This window comes from Diabrotica virgifera, chromosome 8, assembly GCF_917563875.1.
Source record: "Diabrotica virgifera virgifera chromosome 8, PGI_DIABVI_V3a".
Classification (NCBI taxonomy): Eukaryota; Metazoa; Arthropoda; class Insecta; order Coleoptera; family Chrysomelidae; genus Diabrotica; species Diabrotica virgifera.
In genome coordinates, this window is record NC_065450.1 from 37,497,215 (window position 1) to 37,519,463 (window position 22,249).

Consider the following 22,249-nt stretch of genomic DNA (forward strand, 5'->3'; position numbering starts at 1 on the left):
TATTGACGAATTTCACTTTTAGAGCCTTTAGATCTTGTTGTAATAAAGCGGCTATTCATGCTTATTTATTGTCGCTTTTAATTCTGTAATAGCAGCACAATCAAGTAGAACCTAAGGACGTTCGATTATAGATATCAAATTACACCTATTACACCTAGGTTTCATTACCTTTCTCTCCAGAAATAAAAAATATAAAACAAAAACATCCATCATAAAGGAACTACTGAACTGAATCCCGATACTATACTTCCAAATATAACAAATAAAGTATAATCACCAGAACCAGGATGAAGCTAAGTAATGGCCGAAATGGTGCAGCAACGAGCATGAGCAGTACAACGATTAAAAGGTTTAAGTACCTGGCGAAGCAAAGTCTCAAATCAAAAGAGGCTAGACAGTAGGTATTCAAAACCTATTCGAAATCTACACAAATATGGTAGATATTAGGGTAAATAGATGTAGGATAGACACAAAAGGTCTTTGGAATCGCATTGTGGAAATTTCTACAAGGTTAAACAACTCCTTTATCTACAATCTATAACTATAATCTACATTAACTGGATCATTGACTATTGCATTAATAGGTTGACGCAATCCATTGATCAATATATTTTACTATTTAGAACCGATCTACGAGTACATTACATGTTTCTGGTAGTATTTGTTTATATAACTGTTTTATGACAATACAACTTTAGAGAAATACCAACAGAATGGCTGAAGTCTGAGTTTATTGTAATTTTGTAATTCTAAAAAAACAGCAGCCAAATGATGAGTAGAATACCGTACAATAAGCCATCATGAGTCATGTTCTAAAATTGTTCCTAAAGAAAATCCGTAAGAAAATTTGTAGTCTGTGTGAAAGTCAAATTTTCCCCAACCGTGAACACATCGAATATGTGAGAATCAGAAGGTTTACACGCAACCAAAAAAGGCAATCTACTAAACAGGTACCGGCTAAATAGCACCAGATATGCAGATGATGAATCCATAGTATTGTGATCTTGGTAAAACTTGTAAAACCACGTATTACAGTCAACAAAATGGACTCAATATAAACGCAAAGAAGACAAAGCTCATGATAATTAGCAAAAAAAGAGACCAGAAGGTCAAGTCTACTTCAAGCAAACCCCTATATAAAGAGTCAGAACTACCTCGGCACCATAATAAATAAAGAATGTACCAACGACCAGGAGATAAGAGTGCGCATCGAAAAACTTGATCCATCTTTATTCGGTTAGGAACCTTTTTTAAGTTCGACAACCTATCTCTTCTTATACAAATAAGAAAGCTGCGATGATATGTCTTCTACGTCATTTTTTATCATGTTGAATTGTAAACAGTGACCGAAGATATATGCAGGAAATTAAAAGCGTTTAAGATGTGGCTATATTGGAGAACGATTTAGACTGACCGAGTTACAAATGCGGTCACAAAGTCCTCAGAATAATGAAGAAGAACCGAAAGGTACTGACCACCGTCAAATCTCGTTACTGCAAGCTACTACTCTCGTTACTACTCGTAATCCTGCAAGTAAAAATATTTGGAAATCAAGGAAGAAGAACATCCTGGTTAAAGAACCTCAGAACCTGGTTCAACACAACATATTTGCAGATTTTCCGTTCTTTTGCAGTTAAGATAAAAAATGACATGATGATCGTTAATATTCGTCACAGATAGGAAGAAAAACCTCTATCAAACAGCTAATCACAAAGAACTGGAAACACCAGGATTAGAATCGGATGAGAAAACAGAAATTAAAGAGGAAGATATAAAGAACGCCTTAAAAAAAATGAAAAATCGAAAAGCTCCTGGGAAAGATGGAATAGCTAATGAAATTTTAAAATACGGAGGAGATAGACTTCACAAAGAACTGAATATCCTTATAAATAAAATAATAAATACAGGAAGAATTTCCGAAGAATGGAGAACCACTGAAATGATAGCGTTATTTAAGAAAGGTGATAGGGCAGATCCCAGTAACTATAGAGGGATAAATTTACTGAGCACTATACTGAAACTCACAACAAAAATATTTATGGAGAAAATAATGGCGTGCATAAATATATCGGATAAACAACAAGGATTTAGAAGTGGAAGACCATGTAACGATGCAGTTTTTGTGATAAGGCAAATAGCGGAGAAATCATTAGAATATAACAAACCAGCCCTTTTCTCTTTCATAGACCTACAGAAAGCGTTTGATAGAATCCAATTAAAAGATGTGATACACCTACTACATGAGAAAAATTTACCACTGGATATCATAAAACTGATAGAAAACATATTTGTAAGAAATAAAATAGAAATGAAAGTCAATGGAATAATAACAGAACCCATAGAAACAAACACAGAAATCAGGCAAGGAGATTCACTAAGCCCTCTACTGTTTAACATAATATTGGATGCAATAATAAAACAAGTGAAGAAAAAAAGAGGTTACAAAATGGGCAATAGAGAGATAAAAATACTCTGTTACGCTGATGACACCGTGTTAGTAGCAGAGTGCGAAGACGACCTACAAAGATTATTGCACGAGTTCAACATTAACGCAAAAGAAATGAATATGAAAATATCAGCCCAAAAAAACAAAAAGGTTAGTAATTGCCAAAGAACCAATAAGATGCAAATTGGAGTTAGACAATCAAATTATACAACAAGTAATGACTTTCAAATATCTGGGAATTAATCTATCAGCCGACAACAATATCGAAGAAGAGGTAAAAGACCAAATAATTAAAGCCAGTAGAACGGCCGGATGCCTAAACGACACAATTTGGAAAAACAAACACCCAAGATTGGAAACAAAGGCCCGCATATATAAGTCAGTTATTAGGCCAGTTATGACTTACACGGCCGAAACAAGACCAGATACAAGCCAAACACGAAGACATCTGGAAACCAACGAAATGAAGATCTTAAGAAGGATTGCTGGAAAAGGACTACAGGATAGGGTAAGAAGTGAGGAAATCAGACGCATATGTGGGGTAGACAATATAAATACCTGGGTAAAGAATAAATACCTGGGTGAAGAAGCAGGATGTCTGAATCAAGAATAGTAAGAATAGCCAGGGACAAGTCACTGTTAGGCAGAAGAAGTATAGGACGCCCAAGGAAAAGATGGAATAACAACTTAGGGGCAGAATGAAAGGCACCGTTGAAGAAATACAGGCAGTACTGCCTATATAAAAGAAGAAGAAGAAGAAGCAGAAGAAGAAGAAGAAGAAGAAGAAGAAGAAGAAGAAGAAGAAGATTAGAAAAAGAAGGAGTTTGTTTATAGTTCATATAATCCTAAAACGTTTTTTTTTTTCATTATGCCAAAAAATATATAACAATAAACTTAAAAGTTTGCAGAATATCTAAATAAGCAGAAAAAATAGACCAAGATGATGTGAACTGTGACTGTGGGTGGAGAGACACAGAATCTGGAGAATCTGGAACATCTTCTTACATGCAGAAGCTTTCCCCATCGGTGTAGCTTCGAAGATTTGTGACTCGCTAACATAGATGGAAAGACGTATCCCGATACTGGGCCGAAATTCTATGAATAACATCTCCGGACACGATAAAGTAAAGTAAGTAAGCAGAAAAAAGAGAATAAGGAAAGCAAGATAATAACCTATAACCAAGAAATAGAAAATAAATATACCTATGCTATATTTTGTAGTAAGAAATGGTCATAAACTATAAGTAATTGAAAAATAATAATAAATATGAAATTGAAAAAATCTAAATTAAAATTAAAGCTGATATCAAGCAAACTCAGATTAGACTGAAAACACAGGCTTTAATTACAGAGGCTGAACGAGTTTCCTGAAGTGTGTCTACATTTTTTGGTTTAACATTTACAGTTCTCCATCAAAAATTCAATTAAGCTGTTATTGGAAAATGGTATCCAAAATATGACTCTATGAGATTACTATTTTAATAAATAGTCATTTACTTGCTGTGAACTCGTAGGTAGAGGGATAATTAAAAGTTCGTGAGCGCCACTAGTGACAAGTTGGTGAACTTCGGTTGGAAATTTTGACATAAATGTGAAACTGAATAATTTAAAACCTTGCAATTTAAAACATTATAAAAAAAAATATTAGTTGGTCAAAGCTTAAGCTGGTCAAGCATTTTTATCTTAAATAGTAAAATTTTGTTTTTTAACATTTTATAATATAATTGATATATTATTCTAGCGCCATCTACACGATAATTGTGAAATTATCGGAAGAAGGAAAGAAGTAGGTAAACTAATTTTCCCGCATTAGTTTAATTACACAAAATACAAATAAACTGTTCAAAAAATATAATATCGCTGAAATCATATAATAAACAATAATTATTTGTTATCATTCGAAACACGTTTCTCATTAAATTTCCAACTGAAGTTGCACTAGTAATTCGCTATTTGGGGGTACCAGTGAAGCTTACAGCGAACAGACAGCAATAATAAAACAATATAAAATCATGTTGCAGATATTAGTTTCCTGTTTGATGAATCCAGATAGCGATAGCTTAGTGTGGAAACCTCGTATCTCATTTCACAGAAAATTTTACAGGAGAGATTTTAAACTTAATTTCTGCATACTATAACTTAAAACAAAAAGCTATCTTTACATATTTTTGATTCTGAGTACGTTTAGATCATTACACATACATTTTTCATATATATTTGAAATAATTTTTTGAATTTATTTATTGAAATAATTTTTTTTGTTATTAAGTTTTTAAATTGGTAGGCGCAAAATCTTGATCCAATGCTATTTAAATGAATTCATTATTTTCGAATCCTAAAAAAACTAATAAGAGTTTTTTAAAAATTTAAAGATTTCTTAGGATTCGAAAAAAATGAATGCATTTAAATAGCATTGGACCAAGATTTTGCGCCTATCCCCTTAATAGATGTCGCTGTAGCACCTTCGGTACATTATTTTTAAAAATAATGGCTAATATGCCAGATTTTATTTTAATCAGAGAGCTGACTGCAAGTTCGCTCTGAGGATTTCATAAGGATGAAATACGTATAAGCAAATGATAGTGCTCTATATTGACATTAAATCTTGAGTGGCTTTCGTCTCTTTAATTCGTTTACTATAAACATGTAACTGTAGAAAGGTTCCTTCGATATCAAATAAAATAACAAAATAAACATATAGATATGGATCTAAAAACATAATCCTGTACATAAACGGTAAAATTCGTTTATTTCCTAACCTTAAAAATCTATACTTTCTATATCATATGGCAACAATGAACGGTTTCCTTATTAGTGATGGTAAAGCGGAACTGCAACTTTAACAGGCGCTGGAGGATGGACTGCGTGTCCTGACCTGGTGACAATGGCATTGAAGCCGCTGTGGCCGTCGTCTTCGTATTCTACTTTGCGGACGGTACCATCGGGTTCGACTAGCGAATATTCTCCCTTGACGACGTGGCCGTCGCGTTCTTCTGATTGTTCTTTGATGTCTCCGGTGTGGCTGTCTTTTACGCCATATTCAAATTTGTACTTTGGGTATGCCTACAATAAATAAAATATAAGTCTACAAAAAAATGTAAAATGTTGTTTATAAACTAAATTGTAAAGAATGAAATTCAATATATATTGGACAAACACAATAACGTCTACATAGGAGGGTTGTTGCACACAAACATTGTGTACAAACCAAACCAAATTAATTAAACATTACAGCCTTAGCCAAACTTTCTATAGAAAATAACCATGCTTTTGGCTTTGAAAATGTACATATTTTAGAAAAAGGACAGAACTACAAAAAATTGGGGATGATTGACATAAAGGAAGATTAAAATTGTATCAATAATAAGACCTATATCAAGAACCTCTTCAATAAATATCACAACAATAAACTAATTTGATTTGTAAATGCATCATTGGCAGATACTTTAAATACGACTCTATTGAAATACCTGCCATATGGCTTTAGGGTCATTTTCAAGTTTACATTCCAACGCAAACCATCATTCAGTGCAAACATATTTATATAATATTGTATAATTAAATGTTTACTAAAATTCTTATTGAAAATTGCAAACAGCTAATTTTAGTAATAACAAAGTGTTTTATTTATAACAGAGCAGTAAACCAAGGAATTAAAAGAAATTCATATTAAAAAAATCTACAGGTACAGAATAGTTATTTTCCTAACTAGTGCAGAAAGTGATACTTTCACGCACGAGACTGCCGTTGACCCGAACAACGCGATAGCCGAGTTCGGGCAAGCAGTCGAGAACGGGGAAGACACTTTCCGCATGAGTTAGGAACAATATTTTTACTAGAACGATACGTTTGGAAAAAAGTCACAAAAAATAGAAGTATATAAATTTTTATTTAGAAGTGAAAATACACAAATTAATTCTTTGGCAAGGTTGTCAAAACCAAACTTTCAATATAATGGGTTACCACGACGACGATATTGGTTTCCATGACGACGATTCAAAACAATTCTAATTTTTTACTAATCTGACTTTTAAATATTATGTCAAAATAATTTTATTTCATCGAATTATCAATAGTAATACCACTAGTGATTCAATTTTCGCGATAAGTCTGTCGATTTACTTCTAAACGAAACTGAGTTGCTTGAAAACACCACGAGTCCGTAGGACGAGTGGTGTTTTCTTTAAGCTGAGTTGCTTGAAAACACCACGAGTCCGTAGGACGAGTGGTGTTTTCTTTAAGCAACTCAGTTGAGTTTAGAAATAAAAGACAGACTTATAAGATAAATTAAATCACGAGTGGTATTTTATTAGACTATTTCACGAACAAAGTGATAGGTAAAAAATTCAGTAGAATGAGAGGAAGGAATTTAATAATAATATACATTTGATCTAGGTAACTCAAATCTACCCATTTTTTAATAATTCACAATTAGTCATAATCATGAAATATTTATTACTACCATCAATTTTTCGCATGTTGAAGGCCCAGTCTTTTAGAATGAATGCTAGTCTTTCGTTGTTATTTTCTGCATCTAATTTGTAGTTGCGATCCACACAGAACATCATAAATTGTCTCCATATATAAGATTTAGATGTTCTTGTGTTACTCGGTATATTTTCTTCAATCTCTTGGTTTATAACTTCGTTTGAAGTACCACCGAAACGACTCATTTTGACGTATACAGTTACAATAATTTTTTTTTGGCAAACGTCAAACTTTGCTTTGCGATCGGTATCCATGGTTACGTCGTTGAAAACACGAAGCTGATAGACCAATTCGAATTGAAAGACAGTTGGTGTTTTCGCGATAACACAAGCTGTCTTTGGTTTGTGATTGGTCAGATTATGTGAAAATTTTAAGATGAGTGAAATAGTCGCGCTAATTCCATTAAATCATGAGAACAATTAGATAAATTTGAAATAAATTAGTAAAGAATATCTAAATGTTAGTTTATTGCATGTATTATAATATATTATAATGCCATATTACAGGGTATTTTACTTTACCGCACGCCGTGCGGGAAAATATACTTTCACCCACGCCGTGCGGGAAAGTGCAAATTTCGGAAAAGAAATGCGTGCGTGAAAGTGGCTCTTTTAGCACGGCCGTAGAAAAAATTTTACAGTTATGCTTAAAAAGTATTAGTATGATACAATAATTTATCCAAATAATGCCATTACCCAGACATCCAAAGTGAAAGTTATCCTCCAACACCAAATTGTTCTATATGATCCACATAATGTTCAGAAAAAAGTCACACCATTTTGAGCGTGGGGTTTTGGGGGGAGGAGGGGGAGAAATCGGTAAATTCGTAGTTTTACGTTTTTCGTCAATATTTCTAAAACTATGCGGTTTAACATGATCAACCTTTTATACAAAAATGTTCTAAATTAAATTTGAAATAGAAAAGAACCTATGCATAATCCTTCTAAAATGAACGTTTCCAATGTTACGGAGATAGTATAGTATAACTGGGCCAAAAAAAGGCATAACCCAGACATCCAAAGTAAAAATCTTCCTTCAACACTAAATTTTGAGCGTCCGGTTTGAGGGGAAGATGGGGGAGAAGTCGGTAAATTAGTAGTTTTTTTAAATTTTTCGTCAATATTTCTAAAACCATGCATTATTGTAAACAATGTTCTATACAAAAATATTCTACATGAATTTTAAAACAAAAAAGCTTCTATACATAATTGTTATAACATCAACGGTTCGAGAGTTACGGAGGGTGAAAAGTAAAGGTTTTCGATACTTTTTATATTATTTGGGCAATTGATGATGATTTTGAGTGGTGAGATTGACGTTTTTTCAAGCGCTTATCACTAACATACTATCGGCCACTGAAATAGCAAATTTGATTTAAAAAACACAATCATGTTAAAGAAAATTTTTTTAATCAGTAATAATATTATGAACTGCCCAAAAATATAGAAAAAGTATCGAAAACCTCCACTTTTCACCCTCCGTAACTCTGGAACCGTTGATTTTATAACAGTTATGTGAACGACCTTTTTTGTTTTAAATTTTATATAGAACATTTTTGTATAGAATATTTTTTACGCTAAAGAACAGTTTTAGAAATATTGACGAAAAACTTAAAAAAACTACTAATTTACCGACTTCTCCCCCATCTCGCTCCCAAACCGGACGCTCAAAATGGTGTAACTTTTTACTGAACAATATGTAGACGATATAGAACAATTTGGTGTTGGAGGAAAACTTTTACTTTGGATGTCTGGGTTAGGCCTTTTCCTGGACCAACTATACTATACTACCTCCGTAACTTTGGAACCGTTCATTTTAGAAGGATTATGCGTGAGTCTTTTTTATTTCAAATTTATTGTAGAACATTTTTGTATAGAAGGTTGTACATGCTAAACCGCATAGTTTTAGGAATACTGACGAAAAACGTAAAAAACTACGAATTTACCGGTTTCTCCCCCTCTCCCCTCCAAACCCGACGCTCAAAATGGTGTGACTTTTTTCTTAACACTATGTCGACCATATAGAACAATTTGGTTTTGGAGGATAACTTTCACTTTGGATGTCTGGGTATGGGTCTAGTTAAACCATACTATATACCCGATTGTTTTAAATCAAATTTAATACATCTCTACATTTTGTCGAGATATTTGGCACACATATTCGTAATATAATAAAGAATGGCGGTATAGAGCCCAATGTGAGAAATATATTAGTATGCGGAAACTACTCTGTAATTAAATATAATATTAAAAAAACGAGCCTGTACGAAGACGAACAACAAAAAAATACACTTTCTTCTAATAAACTTTTTTAGCCCATGCCTAGATTTTTTGTCATTTTGGGCCTACTAAATTTTTTTATTTCTAACAAGAAATCGAACATATTATAACTAATAACTAATTAGGTAATATAGAGAAATTGTCACTGTCATTTTGACAAACCTGCGTCAGATTTTCTCTTATCTGTTATCTTTATCGATATCTGTTCAGTGCAGTAGTTTTCATTCATTTTAAGATTTCGTTATTGTTGTTTCATAGGAAAGTAGTGTTTATTTATAGTTAATTTATTATATTTTTGTGCAATAGAACTAAGTTGTTAGCCTATTTGAAAAAATAGATTATTGTTAATTGTGACTTTTATTTATATGCATGAGTATATTGTATGTAAAAATATTTCGAATTCTAATGCGAGTATATAAAGTTAAAGTGCCTTTGGCGCTCTATAAACTAAATAAAATGAGACGGCTCTTGTTTCTCTTAACAACGAAATGATTATTTATTATTATTATTTAGTGCAAATACCTATGTTAACATAAAAGTTTCATCCATTCTCGTTTATTTTTATAAATATTTTTTTAAATATTTAATTGTACTTTGCTTGCAGTACTGCATTTTAATAACTAATTTTATTTACTACATACAATTGTTTACGTTTGCATAACATAACCTGCATCTTATTTTTTCTTCTTATTATTTTTTTGGACTATGGCCTTGACAATAATTATCCAGCAACCAGGACTAATATAATTGGCCAATATAATTAAAAGTGCGAATAAAAGTACAGAGCGTAGAAATAGAGGTCGCTTTGCCGAACTTGCACGGTCCCAATACTCTTAAGAAGTAACTACAAGGCGTCAGCCAAATTTTGATCGTCAGTGTTGAATCACGGTTGCTTTTTGGGCGTCATGCCAAAATTTGGATTTTCATTCGCTTCGTAATCCATCGCGATACGCCATCGCTTGATGCCAAGCCATCATGCCATCTGCTCGTGAGTGGCGATACACCGCGTCATGACATCGCGCCACGCTCCCGTCAATGTCCAAACCCACGTCCATTTTCCGTTCATTCCACGCTGAGACGTGCGGCGCGCCGCATTGCTTTGTAGAGAAGAGGGAAACACAACAGGCACAGAGTAGAATTACTGACCAACATGACGTCCGCACCTGATTCAATAATTGAATCTATCGATAAGTACAAGGAACTGGAATGCTTGTGAATGGTGTCAGATAAGGAACATAAATAAACAAAACCTTCATATAATCCTGCAATATGCCAAGAATTCCTTCACATGTCTCTGGTATTATTACTACCAAAAGTTGCGAAGATATTACTGGAAACTTGAGTTCCTCGTAAGTCATACCCGACGCTAAAAAACCAAGGGATGCACAAAGCCTCTCATGAGGACTTACAGCTTTTCTCATATTGGTGTCTTGTTTCTTTATTAGTGAAGTAACGAGCTCTAGTTATTTGCAGTATTACCATCCTCAGGTAATTTCTCCAATCACTTGGCTCCAAAGAAAATTCGTTTAATAAGTTGACATGTGTGAAAGTTCTCCTTTTTCTCAACCAGTCTTTGCACCATTTCTTTTTCTTTTTTTATAATTATGTTATGACAAACAGCAGCCGCACAAAGTAGAAGTTCTTCTTCGGAATCCGACATTGGGCATCTTCTCTGAACCACGTCAAATACGTTCTGAAGCCAATACCTTCACGTTAACTGAAGCCATTTGGCTTGGCTCCAAATGGATTGACCGTGAATGCCCAGCTGAAAAGCAGTGTGATAGTGATGTTGATTATAGTTACTTTCGAGTATTCGTTACAAATCGTTACTTTTGTATAAAGTAATCATTTACAGTATTCGTTACTTTGATTACTATGATTGCTATTGTTACTTTTGTATTTGAGTACCGGTAATCATATCTAGAATCGTATTTCTCAATGGGTAGCTATTTTGTATAGGTATTCCGATATAACAACGACCTTCACCGATCTGTTTAAGGGATAAAAATAATTTGATTACTATGATTACTTTTGTATTTAAGTACCGGTAATCATATCGAGAATCGTATTTCTCAGTAGGTAGATATTTTGTATAGGTATTTCGATATAATAACGACCTTCACGAAGTACGAAATAATATCAGAGTAATCAAAGTAGATACAATAGTCGTTACTTGCTCTGTTACGATTGGTACGAAGTAATCAGCGTAATCAAAGTAATCAAAGTAGATGTAATAGTCGTTACTCGCTCTGATACGATTGGTACGAAGTAACGAAGTAATCAGAGTAATCAAAGTATATACAGTAGTCGTTACTCACTCTAATACGATTAGTATGAAGTAACGAAGTAATCAGAGTAATCAAAGTAGTACAATAGTCGTTACTAGCTCTAATACGATTGGTACGAAGTAACGACGTAATCAAAGTAACGATTTTCCTCTCTGTATAGTAATCGCTACTTTCGGTATTCGTAAGTAACGAGTAATTTGTAACGAATAGTTACTTTTTCAACATAGTGTGAGGCTACTTATTCATAGAGTCGAAACGGGTAGCCAGACGCTGTGCGCAAAAGGAAGTATTATTATCATATCTTTCGCTAAATATGGCCATGTCATAACTAAGTTGATCTGTAGATTCACAAATGATGTACATGTTCGGCAATCAGGTTGACTTTGTCACCGTAGCTCATGGAAAACTTAAGTGTAAAGTCAGAGATATTAAAAAGAGAAGTTTCAAACTGTAAATACACAATGAAATTTCGACGTATGTAGGTCTTGGAATCGTCAAATTTTTCAACAAATCTCTTACCAATTTGATGTTTAGTGAACACTTGTTTTCCAGTTAAATAATATTATAACTGAGAAACAAGTGCCCATTATATGTACCTACATAAAATTCGTAAGAGATTTGTTGAACAATTTAGACTATAACGGAATAGACGCTTAGTAAAGATACATCACTTCAGCAAGGCACTGAAAGGCTTACACAAAATAATTTTATGGAAGTGTAGAAAACAAAAGCTTTCGATGTCATCTTCGTAGATAGAATGAACTTCCATCAAGTATCGGTAAAAACCATCACTTATCTTAAGTATTATTTTCTATGTTTATGACAATTTACATAACTTTTACTTAACTCGTCAGAGGATGCATAACATACTCGTTTACGATTTCAAGAGCTGTACTGTTCATTCACAATAACAATATTATCGACGTAAATAAAGAATGTGTAAACACATTTTCCCAACTTTCTAACGCCTCTTAAGCAAACCAGCCATACACTCGGACAGCCAAAGACGGAAAAGAATGCAATAAATAAGAAGAGATGTGCTTTTTTCAAAGATCAGTCGATTTGGAAAGCTAATTAGTGATTGTTAAGGTAAAACTATGCATTACGACAAATCGGAAAAATTAAATATTGGGCAAGTAGAAAAAAATGTCATTAAGTAACAACACAATAAATTCTATAACAAATTTCTAAAAAAATAAAACATGATATGTCTGGATCCCGCGTATGAAAAAAAAGTTGATTAATAGCAGGCTGAAAATTTTTTAATAGCTTGAAGTTGTCTAGTCGGACAAACTTTGATGTATGGGAAACACTGGAACAAGGGAAGTTTTAATTGTGGAATAGTCAAAAATTTGGAACGTCAGACTACGAAAACGTCCCATGTATTTTATGGGACAGAACTTCCAATTGATTTGCTACCCTTTCATTAAACTGTCCTGCAAAAATCAGACTGCTATTTATCACCAACTGGGCATTTTAATGAGTGGAACACGTAGAACATGTCAAATGACACGAATCATGACAGGTGACAAATAGCAATCTGATTTTTGCATGAGAGTTTAATGAAAAGGTAACAAATCAATTGGAAGTTCTGTCCGACAAAATACATGGAACGTTTTCGTGGCCTGACATTACAAATTTTTAACCTGTTCCACAATTAAAACTTCCCCTGTTCCAGTGTTCCCATACATCAAATTTTGTCCAACTAGACACCCTTAAGCTATTAACAAATTTTCAGCTTGCTATTAATCAACTGTTTTTTCATACGCGGGATCCAGACCTATAATATAAATACACAAATAGTTCAGGGCCCAGAGTACGCCAAATAGAATTCTATTTTGATGACGTCACAAAATAGAATTTCATAATGGGAGAATCGACGGTTGCTAACCAATGTGACGTCACTAAAATAGAATTCTATTTTGCGTGCTCCCACTGCAGATAACAACCGGTGAGTTAAGGGATGCTCCCAAAAGATCGAAAAACGATAAGGCAGCAGGACCTGGAGGGGAGACATCCCAATTGAGTTGGTAAAGTACGGACCAAAAATATTACATGAAATGTTAGTTCAACTATTTAATGGACAAAATATCCCTGATGATTGGAATGTTGGATACATCTGCTCAATATACAAAAAAGGGGATAGACGCGCATGAGCTAATTATAGGAAAATAACTGTTACGAGCTCAGTAGGGAGGTTGTACGGTCGAATAATAAAAGAAAGAATAGAATCAGAATACGAAGACATGGAAGAACAAAGAAACACATGCAGGAAGATCGTGCACTGATAATATATTCGTTCTGCAGCATGTAATAGAAACACGGAATGCAAGGAATCTATCTTCCCACCTACTGCTTGTAGATTTAGAGAAGGCATACGATACGATACCTTTGAAAAAACTGTTTCAAACATTGACGAAAATAGGTCTCAGTAGAGAGTATAATAATATGCTATTATTATACAGGTTGTCCGGAACAAATTGGCTATAAATTATACCACAGATTCTGGGGTCAAAAATAGGTTGATTTAACCTCACTTACCTATATTATACAATAGTGCACACAAAAAAAGTTACAGCTGTTTAAAGTTACAAAATGAAAATCGATTTTTTTTTCATATATCGAAAACTCTTAGAGATTTTTTATTGAAAATGGACATGTGGGATTCTTATGGCAGTAATATCTTAAAAAAAATTAAAGTGAAATTTGTGCACCCCATAAAAATGTTATGGGGGTTTAGTTCCCTTAAACCACCCAAACTTTTGTGTACGTTCCTACAACTTGTTTGCCTCTTATTACATTTTCGATAAGCCAGTGCTTATCGAGATATTTTGAATATTTGTCGAATCCACCACATATTTGTATATGGTTAAATTTGATTATAGAGACCTGTTAATAATCCGAAAATTTATTTATAATTTACATTAATAGGTATATTTCGAAAAAGAAGCCACATCTCGATAAAAAGTGACTTATCAAAAAAATATTGATAGGCAAAAAAGTTTTAAAAATACTGTGTTTAACTAATGGTACCACAATAATAGTTTAATTGGAGCGTACACAAACATTTGTGATGTTTAAAGGAACAAAACCCCCATACAATTTTTATGTAAATATATTAAAAAAGAGGCCGTATCTCGATAAAAACTGGCTTATCGAAAAAATACTGAGAGGCAAAAAAGTTTTATAAACGTTTTGTTTAACTATTGGTAACACAATAATGAATTAATTGGAACGTTCACAAAAGTTTGGGGGATTTAAGGGAACAAAACCCCCATAAAATTTTTATGGTGTGGACAAATTTCACTATAATTTATACTATAAGAATGATACATGTCCAGTTTCAATAAAAAATCTGTAATGGTTTTCGATATATTGAAAAAAATCGATTTTCATTTTGTAACTTCATAGGGCTGTAACTTTTTTTATGAGCACATTTGTACTAAGGTAAGTTAGGTTCAATCAAACTATTTTTGACCCCAGAATGTGTGGTATAATTTATGACCAATCTTTTCGGGACACCGTGCATATTATATTATACTAATATTATACATAATAATATGTGGATGCCATCACAAATATATACAAAAATGCAAGAAGAGTCGCTTTCTTTCCAGAAGGAATTTTTATATCTGAATCATGTCCAATAACAAAGGGGCTTAAACAAGGACGTCTGTCTCCGACCTTATTTAAAATATATATTAAATCTTGCAATGCTTTTAGTCTGATTTTTTTTAGCGACATATAATACAGATAGGTTCAAAATTATGGAATAAATTCATTTTCTCTAGAATTGAGAACTTTAGAGAAAAATCCTGAAACTGGTCAATTTATATTTTTAAATTATGATTTATTGACATATATGCCATAATAGTGACGTCATCCATTTGAGCGTGATGACGAAAGCGATGATTTTTTAAAAGGGAATAGGGTAGTGTGGTATCTCATTTCAAAGGTCATTTAATTCTCTATAAAGTAATATAAACATTTATGTCATTATTTATATAGACTGGGCAAAAAATATTTTTTGAATTAAATTAATTGATGCAAAAAAAAGAATTTATGTCATTTATTTAACTCAAAATATATTTTACTGCAGTCAGAAAATATAAAAAAATGTTTATTTAACAAATAAACATTGCCCATCTCTTAAATTAAATGTTTAAGGCTATGGGTACATAATTCGCAAATATTTTACGTGTATCCCTACTTTTTCTGTCTTTACACGGCAAATTACGTGTAGTAAAATTCACACTGGTGTGTATATGTAAACATTACTAGAATGTCATTCTACTTGAAAATGTCATAATTAATTTAAAGAGATGGCTTTTGAATGTTCTTGGATAACTGTTATTTTTATAATTGCAAATTATTAATTCAGTTAATAAATGTGATAATTTTTTCACTAACTATGTTTTCAGTGATTGTAATAATTTATTTGTACAACAAAAACTAATAATCAATCGAGAAAAGAGGAAAAGTGTTAAAGTGATTTTTTAATAATATGTTGTTATTTTGGAACGCTTACAATTTTGAACATCTCTAACAACAAAATACTTGGATCACAGGATATATCTGATGTATTCTCTGCTTGGATCTTCCACAAATAATACACAATAAATAACTTTTTATTAAGTTCACGTCTTAAATCAATTATTTATCAAATACACTATATATCAATAATATTTAATCAATTTCTCAAAATATTCCCGATGCAATGTCAAATATTTAAAATTGTCACTGATTGTCAGTGTCTGACTGACAATATATGCTGACAATATTATATTCGGTTGAGTGCGTTGTAAGACAAAGACAGATTTGGAAAATATTACCACGGCATTGTGTTCATTTTTTTCAAATCCTGAAAAAACCAATAAATATTTTTGAAAAATTTAAACGCAGAATGAAAGACTAAATTATTACCGAGGGCCGAAAGTCCCTTAGAATAAATAAAAAGTTTATTTTGAATGAGATATTTGAAATTAAAAATCACACTAAATTTTCTCTTAGTTTTTTCACCCCTGTAACTTATTAAAATAAACATTATAGAAGTTCTCAGGGACTTTCGGCCCTCGCTAATAACGTAATCTTTCATTCTGCTTTTAAATTTTTCAAAAATACTTATTAGTTTTCTCAGGATTTGAAAAAAATGAATCCCCATTTGAATAGCATTGCAGCCGAAAATACGTACCGATCCTCTTAAGAGGTCCAAGTGCCAAGGGCCAAGGTGAATGTGCCAAGAGGCAGGTGGGTGGCTGTTTGACATTTAATTTAAGAGAAAAGCAATATTTATTTTATATATAAACATTTTTTTCCTTATTTTATGATAGCAGTATAATGTATTATGAGTTAAATAAATTACATAGATTGTTGTTTTTGCGTCAATTAATTTAATTCAAAAATTATTCTTTGGCCACCCTGTATAAATAATAATGTTAATGTTTTATACTAGTGAATCGAGTGAATTATACCTTTCAAATGAGCTACCACTCGACCCATATTCTCATTTAAAAAAATCATCGACTACGTCATCCCGCACAAATGGATGACGTCACTATTATGGCATAATAGTGATATGTCAAAAAATCATAATTTAAAAATAAAAATCGACCTGTCTCGAGATTGAAATGAATGAAATGAATGTCGACTCGATTGCTCGAGATTGTTCTCCAAAGTGGCCTAGTCTGGAAAAAAATAATTTATTCCATAATCTAAATAATATTAATATTGTAGATTAATCATATATTTAAAATAAATATCTAATAGTTAAGATACAAATAAATAACATATTGTCGGAGAAAAACTTATACACAGTTGAGTCCTCGAGTCTTTACCCGTGCGTCATTAATACCTGGCAATATAAAACATATATTTGATAACTCAAATTTTAACCCGTAATAGGAGCAGCAGCTACTTCCTGTCACTTGTTGTTGCGTTTAGTAAATTTTTAAATTTCCGACTTATCATCGACTTATTTCGTATGCTTTAAATGATGACGTACGGTTGAAGACTCGTGGACTCAACTGTAGGTCTACTTACTACAGGTTCAGCTTTAACAGCATATTGCGCAACTGGAGCATGCTGTAATAACGTCAAACCATGGCCTCCGTATTCTACAGGATAACTGCTAGCAAGGCCTAGGAACAGCACAATAAATAGCACCTAAAAATTGTTACTATTTAATTCCAATCTAAAGTTTTAAATTTCAGCCATAAAAATGCATTTACTATTAAAAGTTTTAAATATTGAATGCATCTATTTTTATTTTTATTTTCTAGTATCTCATTAACAAACGTTTCATCATCATTATCATCATCCTCCAGCCTTTTTCGTCCACAGCTGGACATAGGCCTCTCTCATTTTTGTCCATTGTGCTTTATTTTGGGCACTTTGTATCCAATTTCTCGACATTTTCTTGAGATCGTCAGCCCAACGAGTAGGTGGTCTTCCTCTACTTCTTTTGTCTAATCTCGGCCTCCACTCAAGTAATCTCTTTGTCCACCTCACATCACTGATTCGGGCAACGTGTCCGGCCCAGTTCCATTTCAGGGTGGCAATTCGGGAAATTACATCGGTAACTCCTGTTCTTCGTCTTAAGTCTTCATTTCTAACTGGGTCACGAAGCGATATACTCAGCATTGACCTTTCCATTTTCCTCTGAGCTATTTGCAGCATTTTAGAAGTTATAGCTGTCAATGTCAAAGTTTGGGCACCATGTCATCACAGGCAACACACATTGGTCAAATGTTTTACGTTTTAAAGAAATTGGTATATCTCTTTTAAAGATGTCTTTGAGTTTTCCATAGGCTGTCCATGCTAGGTTTATTCTTCTTCGTAGTTCGCATATAGAAAACATATATACAGTACGCTGGAATAAGTGTTACCCCTTCCTATTAACTTATTTATTTTTAGCACATAAGCAAAACGCTCGGACAGGTCGATTTTTAAAATAATCTAGTATGTATTATCAACATCAAAAACCAACCAAATATGTGGGTAAATACTTGCTGTCTTGGTGAGCTCCCTATGCACGAATAGGTATACGCAGGTTATTTCTGTTCTTGACATAAATGCACTTTTTTTTTTCTTTTTCTTTTATTATTAAACGTTTTTTTTTTGTTTTGTTTTTATATGTATACGTTTACACCTTAAAATATTTATAATATTTAAATTCTTTACGTTTTTCCTTTTTTTTTGTTATTTGATTTCAATATAATCGTTGTAATAATGTATAGAAACATGTAATTAGGCTTTGCCTGTTTGTTTCTTAAATAAATAAATATTATAGCATCAATGTTTCGAACTTTACGCGATCCCACTTCAGGTGACAGGCATAACTTTGATTTTTTTAAATGGGAGAGTACATCCTGTGACACCTCATTTAAAAGCTTTTGAAATACTAATTACAAAAATGTATAATACTTTATTTCTTTTTGAGTACGTAGGCGCAAAATTTCGATCGAATTATTTTTAAATGGAATCATCTTTTTCGAATCCTGAGAAAATTAATAAGTATTTTTGAAAAATTTAAACGCAGAATGAAAGATTACATTATAACCGAGGGTGAAAGTCCCTTGAAATAAATAAAAAGTTTCTTTTGAATGATATAATTATTTGAAATATTTGACACTCAAGTTTCTCTTTTTTTTTTTCACCCCTGTAACTTATTAAAATAAAAATATTATAGAAGTTCTCGGAACTTTTAACCCTCGGTAATATCGATATCTTTCATTCTGCGTTTAAATTTTTCAAAAATACTTATTAGTTTTCTCAGGATTTATATTCTTATAGCAAATAAATGCATTTAAAAATAATTCGATCGAAATTTTACGCTTACGCTCTCAAAAAGGATTAAAGTATGTATTATACATTTTTGTGATCAGTATTTCAAAAGCTTTTAAATGAGGTGACACAGGATGAAGTCACCTGAAGAGGGATCGCGCAAAGTTCGAAACATTGATGCTATAATATACTATGATTATTTTAAAAATCGACCTGTCCGAGCGTTTTGCTTATGTGTAAAACTAAATGAGTTAATAGGGAGGGGTAACACTTATTCCAGTGCACTGTATGTAGGTTTGCTTTACATAGGACTATAATAACTAAAACATTCCAATGCCTGAGTTATGGCAGTCCGGATCTACGTCTTTTTTTGCTTATTTCCTTGTAGTCTATGTAGTAATACCAAAATCGATGCAATAGAGATGAAGCAATAAAAAATGGCGGGAAAAATAAAACATGATATAAACATTAAAACATTAGAAAAACAGCAGGAAATAATAAACTTTAGAAAATGTTTTACAGTGACGAGTGCGCTAATAACCGGCAAAATAACTCAAAAGATAGAAAACATAATACACTGTAAAGTAAAAAGAGATGAAACTAGCAGAGGTGGAATCTACCGATATAAACGTATAAATAAACATTACATTACATAGTTTCCCACCTTTATACGTATCGGAGGACTATGACAACTGTCACTCTGATAGAAGAATTTTATAAGAATACTCCTGTCACAGATGTTTAAAGGTGGGAAACTATGTAATGTAATGTTAATTTATGCGTTGATGTCGACGATTTCCACCTCTACTAGTTTCATCTCTTCTTACTTCACAATGTAGGTATTATGTTTTCCATCTTTTGGGTTATTTTGCCAGTCATTAGCGCGCTCATCATTTTATAAGAGAAACTGAACTTAACTAGTATGACCACGGTAACAAAATATTCCCGAAAGATTTGAAGATAACATTTGCATATATGGAAACAACGCGAACAAAATGGTCGCATACCTATACAACAAAATAGATAGTAGTTCAGAGAAATAAGAAAAAACTATCCTGTTGGTGACACAACTCCCTCCATGCCGAAACCAAATTGTTTGAGTAGTATGGACGTATATAATAATAACGTATTTCCTGTATACAGTGATGAGCGTGCTTATAACCGGCAAAATAGCGCAAAAGATGGAAAACATATTAAATTGTGAGATATAAAGAAATAGAACTAGCAGAGTTGTTAATTTTAGCGATAGTAACATATAAATTGACATTATATTGATTTTTTCCCACCTTTAGACATATCAGAAGAGTATGTCAACTAAAACTGTCACTGTGACAGTGGCATTTCTCAAATTCGTCCGATACGTCTAAAGATGGGAAGCAATCAATATAATGTCAATCTATAAGTTATTATTTCTAAATTTAACACCTCCACTAGGTTCGTCTCTTTTTATCTCACAACTTAATATGTTTTCCATCTTTTGCGTTACTTTGCCGGTTGTTAGTGTGCTCATCACTGTATAATAATGTGTCTATAATAATTTCCTGTCTAATAATAACGTTTTTCCTGCAGCCGATTTTGATGATATACATAGTTAAAAACAAATAAATGTCAAAAAACGGTAAATTTTCGTTTTTTCGTCTATTATCAAACAGTTAAGCATTCTAAACAAATTTGAGACTAAGAAACTCATATATCGTATAAAAAACTTCGATATGTCTATCCTTATTGGTTGCTTAGAAAATTGCAAAATAAATCATAAATTTTGAGTTTTTATAAATATTCATAACTTATGTAAAAATTAACTTAGAACCTTCTTATTACACGGAGTGCTGAGACTTCTGGTGCTTAAATGATACCCTAAATTTCAAAGCAATTGGTAAAATAGTTTAAAAGTTATTTAATTTGTTTATCCCAAATTCATTTTTTTTGCAACACTATAAGTCAGAAAATGATGAAGTTACAGTAATACTTTGGATAGTTTATGAAATAAGAAGATTTACACTATTAATTTAATTTAAAAAAAAATAATCTTTTGATCGTTTGATCAAAGGTTTTTTGATCTTCATTTGTTTATAACTATGTATATCATCCAAATCGGCTGCAGGAAACATATAGGTTATTATTATAGATGTCCATACTACTTAAAAATTTGTATAGAAAAGTATAGAAAAATAAAGAAAAAATCTCTAGGGTAATTAAAAACATCGACAAAACGATTTAAAAAAATAAAATAATTAAGTAAAAGTAAACCAACATTCAAATCTGAGGTTATAAAAGTCATAAGGAAATGAGAACGCCAAGAAGTCGGAAAATATAATTACTAAAAATAAAATACCTTTTATGAGACTAAAAAGCGAGCTTATACAACAGGTATATGCCTAATAGATGAAAAAGAAAAATTTCCTAAAATAGTATTTTCGAAAAATAAAATTAGAAAATTTTTATTCTTACTAAAAACAGAAAAGGTTAAAATATATTCTCAGAAAAGTGGTTAATAATATTTTGGAAGCTTTTCAATAATTAAATCAATGAAAAATAGGATAATAAAAAGTAGAGTTAGCCGATTTACAATTAAGTAATATTTTTGTTATGTTATCCTCATATGCACTGAGAGAATATAAACTTTCACCATACTGTACGCTTCACAATGTATCACTTTATAAGATCACACTATATTTAGTAAAATCGTTGGTAAAATGTACCTGCATTTTCTTAGGAGCGTTTGTAAGTGGCAAAGAGATACTGGCAATCAGGTGAAATCAAAATTGCATTTATATTCAACCAGGATAATTCTTTCCCACCTTCCAGTCCCCATCCCCATTCGGTATTCCTTTGAAGAATTGTTACATCAGAATACGTCTTAAAACTATTTGTTTTCTGCAAAAAACTAAAGTAGATTTATATGGAGCTATAAAATTTGGTCTTTTATAAATAAACTTAATAAACTTTTTGCAGTTTTAATTAAT

General features: G+C 32.2%; 1 protein-coding gene across 1 annotated transcript; it reads right to left on the reverse strand.

Annotated features, from left to right (window-relative positions):
* Window positions 1-510: 510 nt before the first annotated feature.
* On the reverse strand, window positions 511-22,153 carry LOC114334954 (cuticle protein 8-like). Its single transcript, XM_028285092.2, has 3 exons — window positions 21,986-22,153; window positions 17,541-17,663; window positions 511-5,509 (listed from the first exon to the last, which is right to left on the reverse strand). Exons 1-3 carry the CDS (start codon window positions 21,989-21,991, stop codon window positions 5,258-5,260), a joined length of 381 nt encoding a protein of 126 aa, XP_028140893.1. The 5' UTR covers window positions 21,992-22,153; the 3' UTR covers window positions 511-5,257.
* Between the last annotated feature and the right edge of the window lie 96 nt (window positions 22,154-22,249).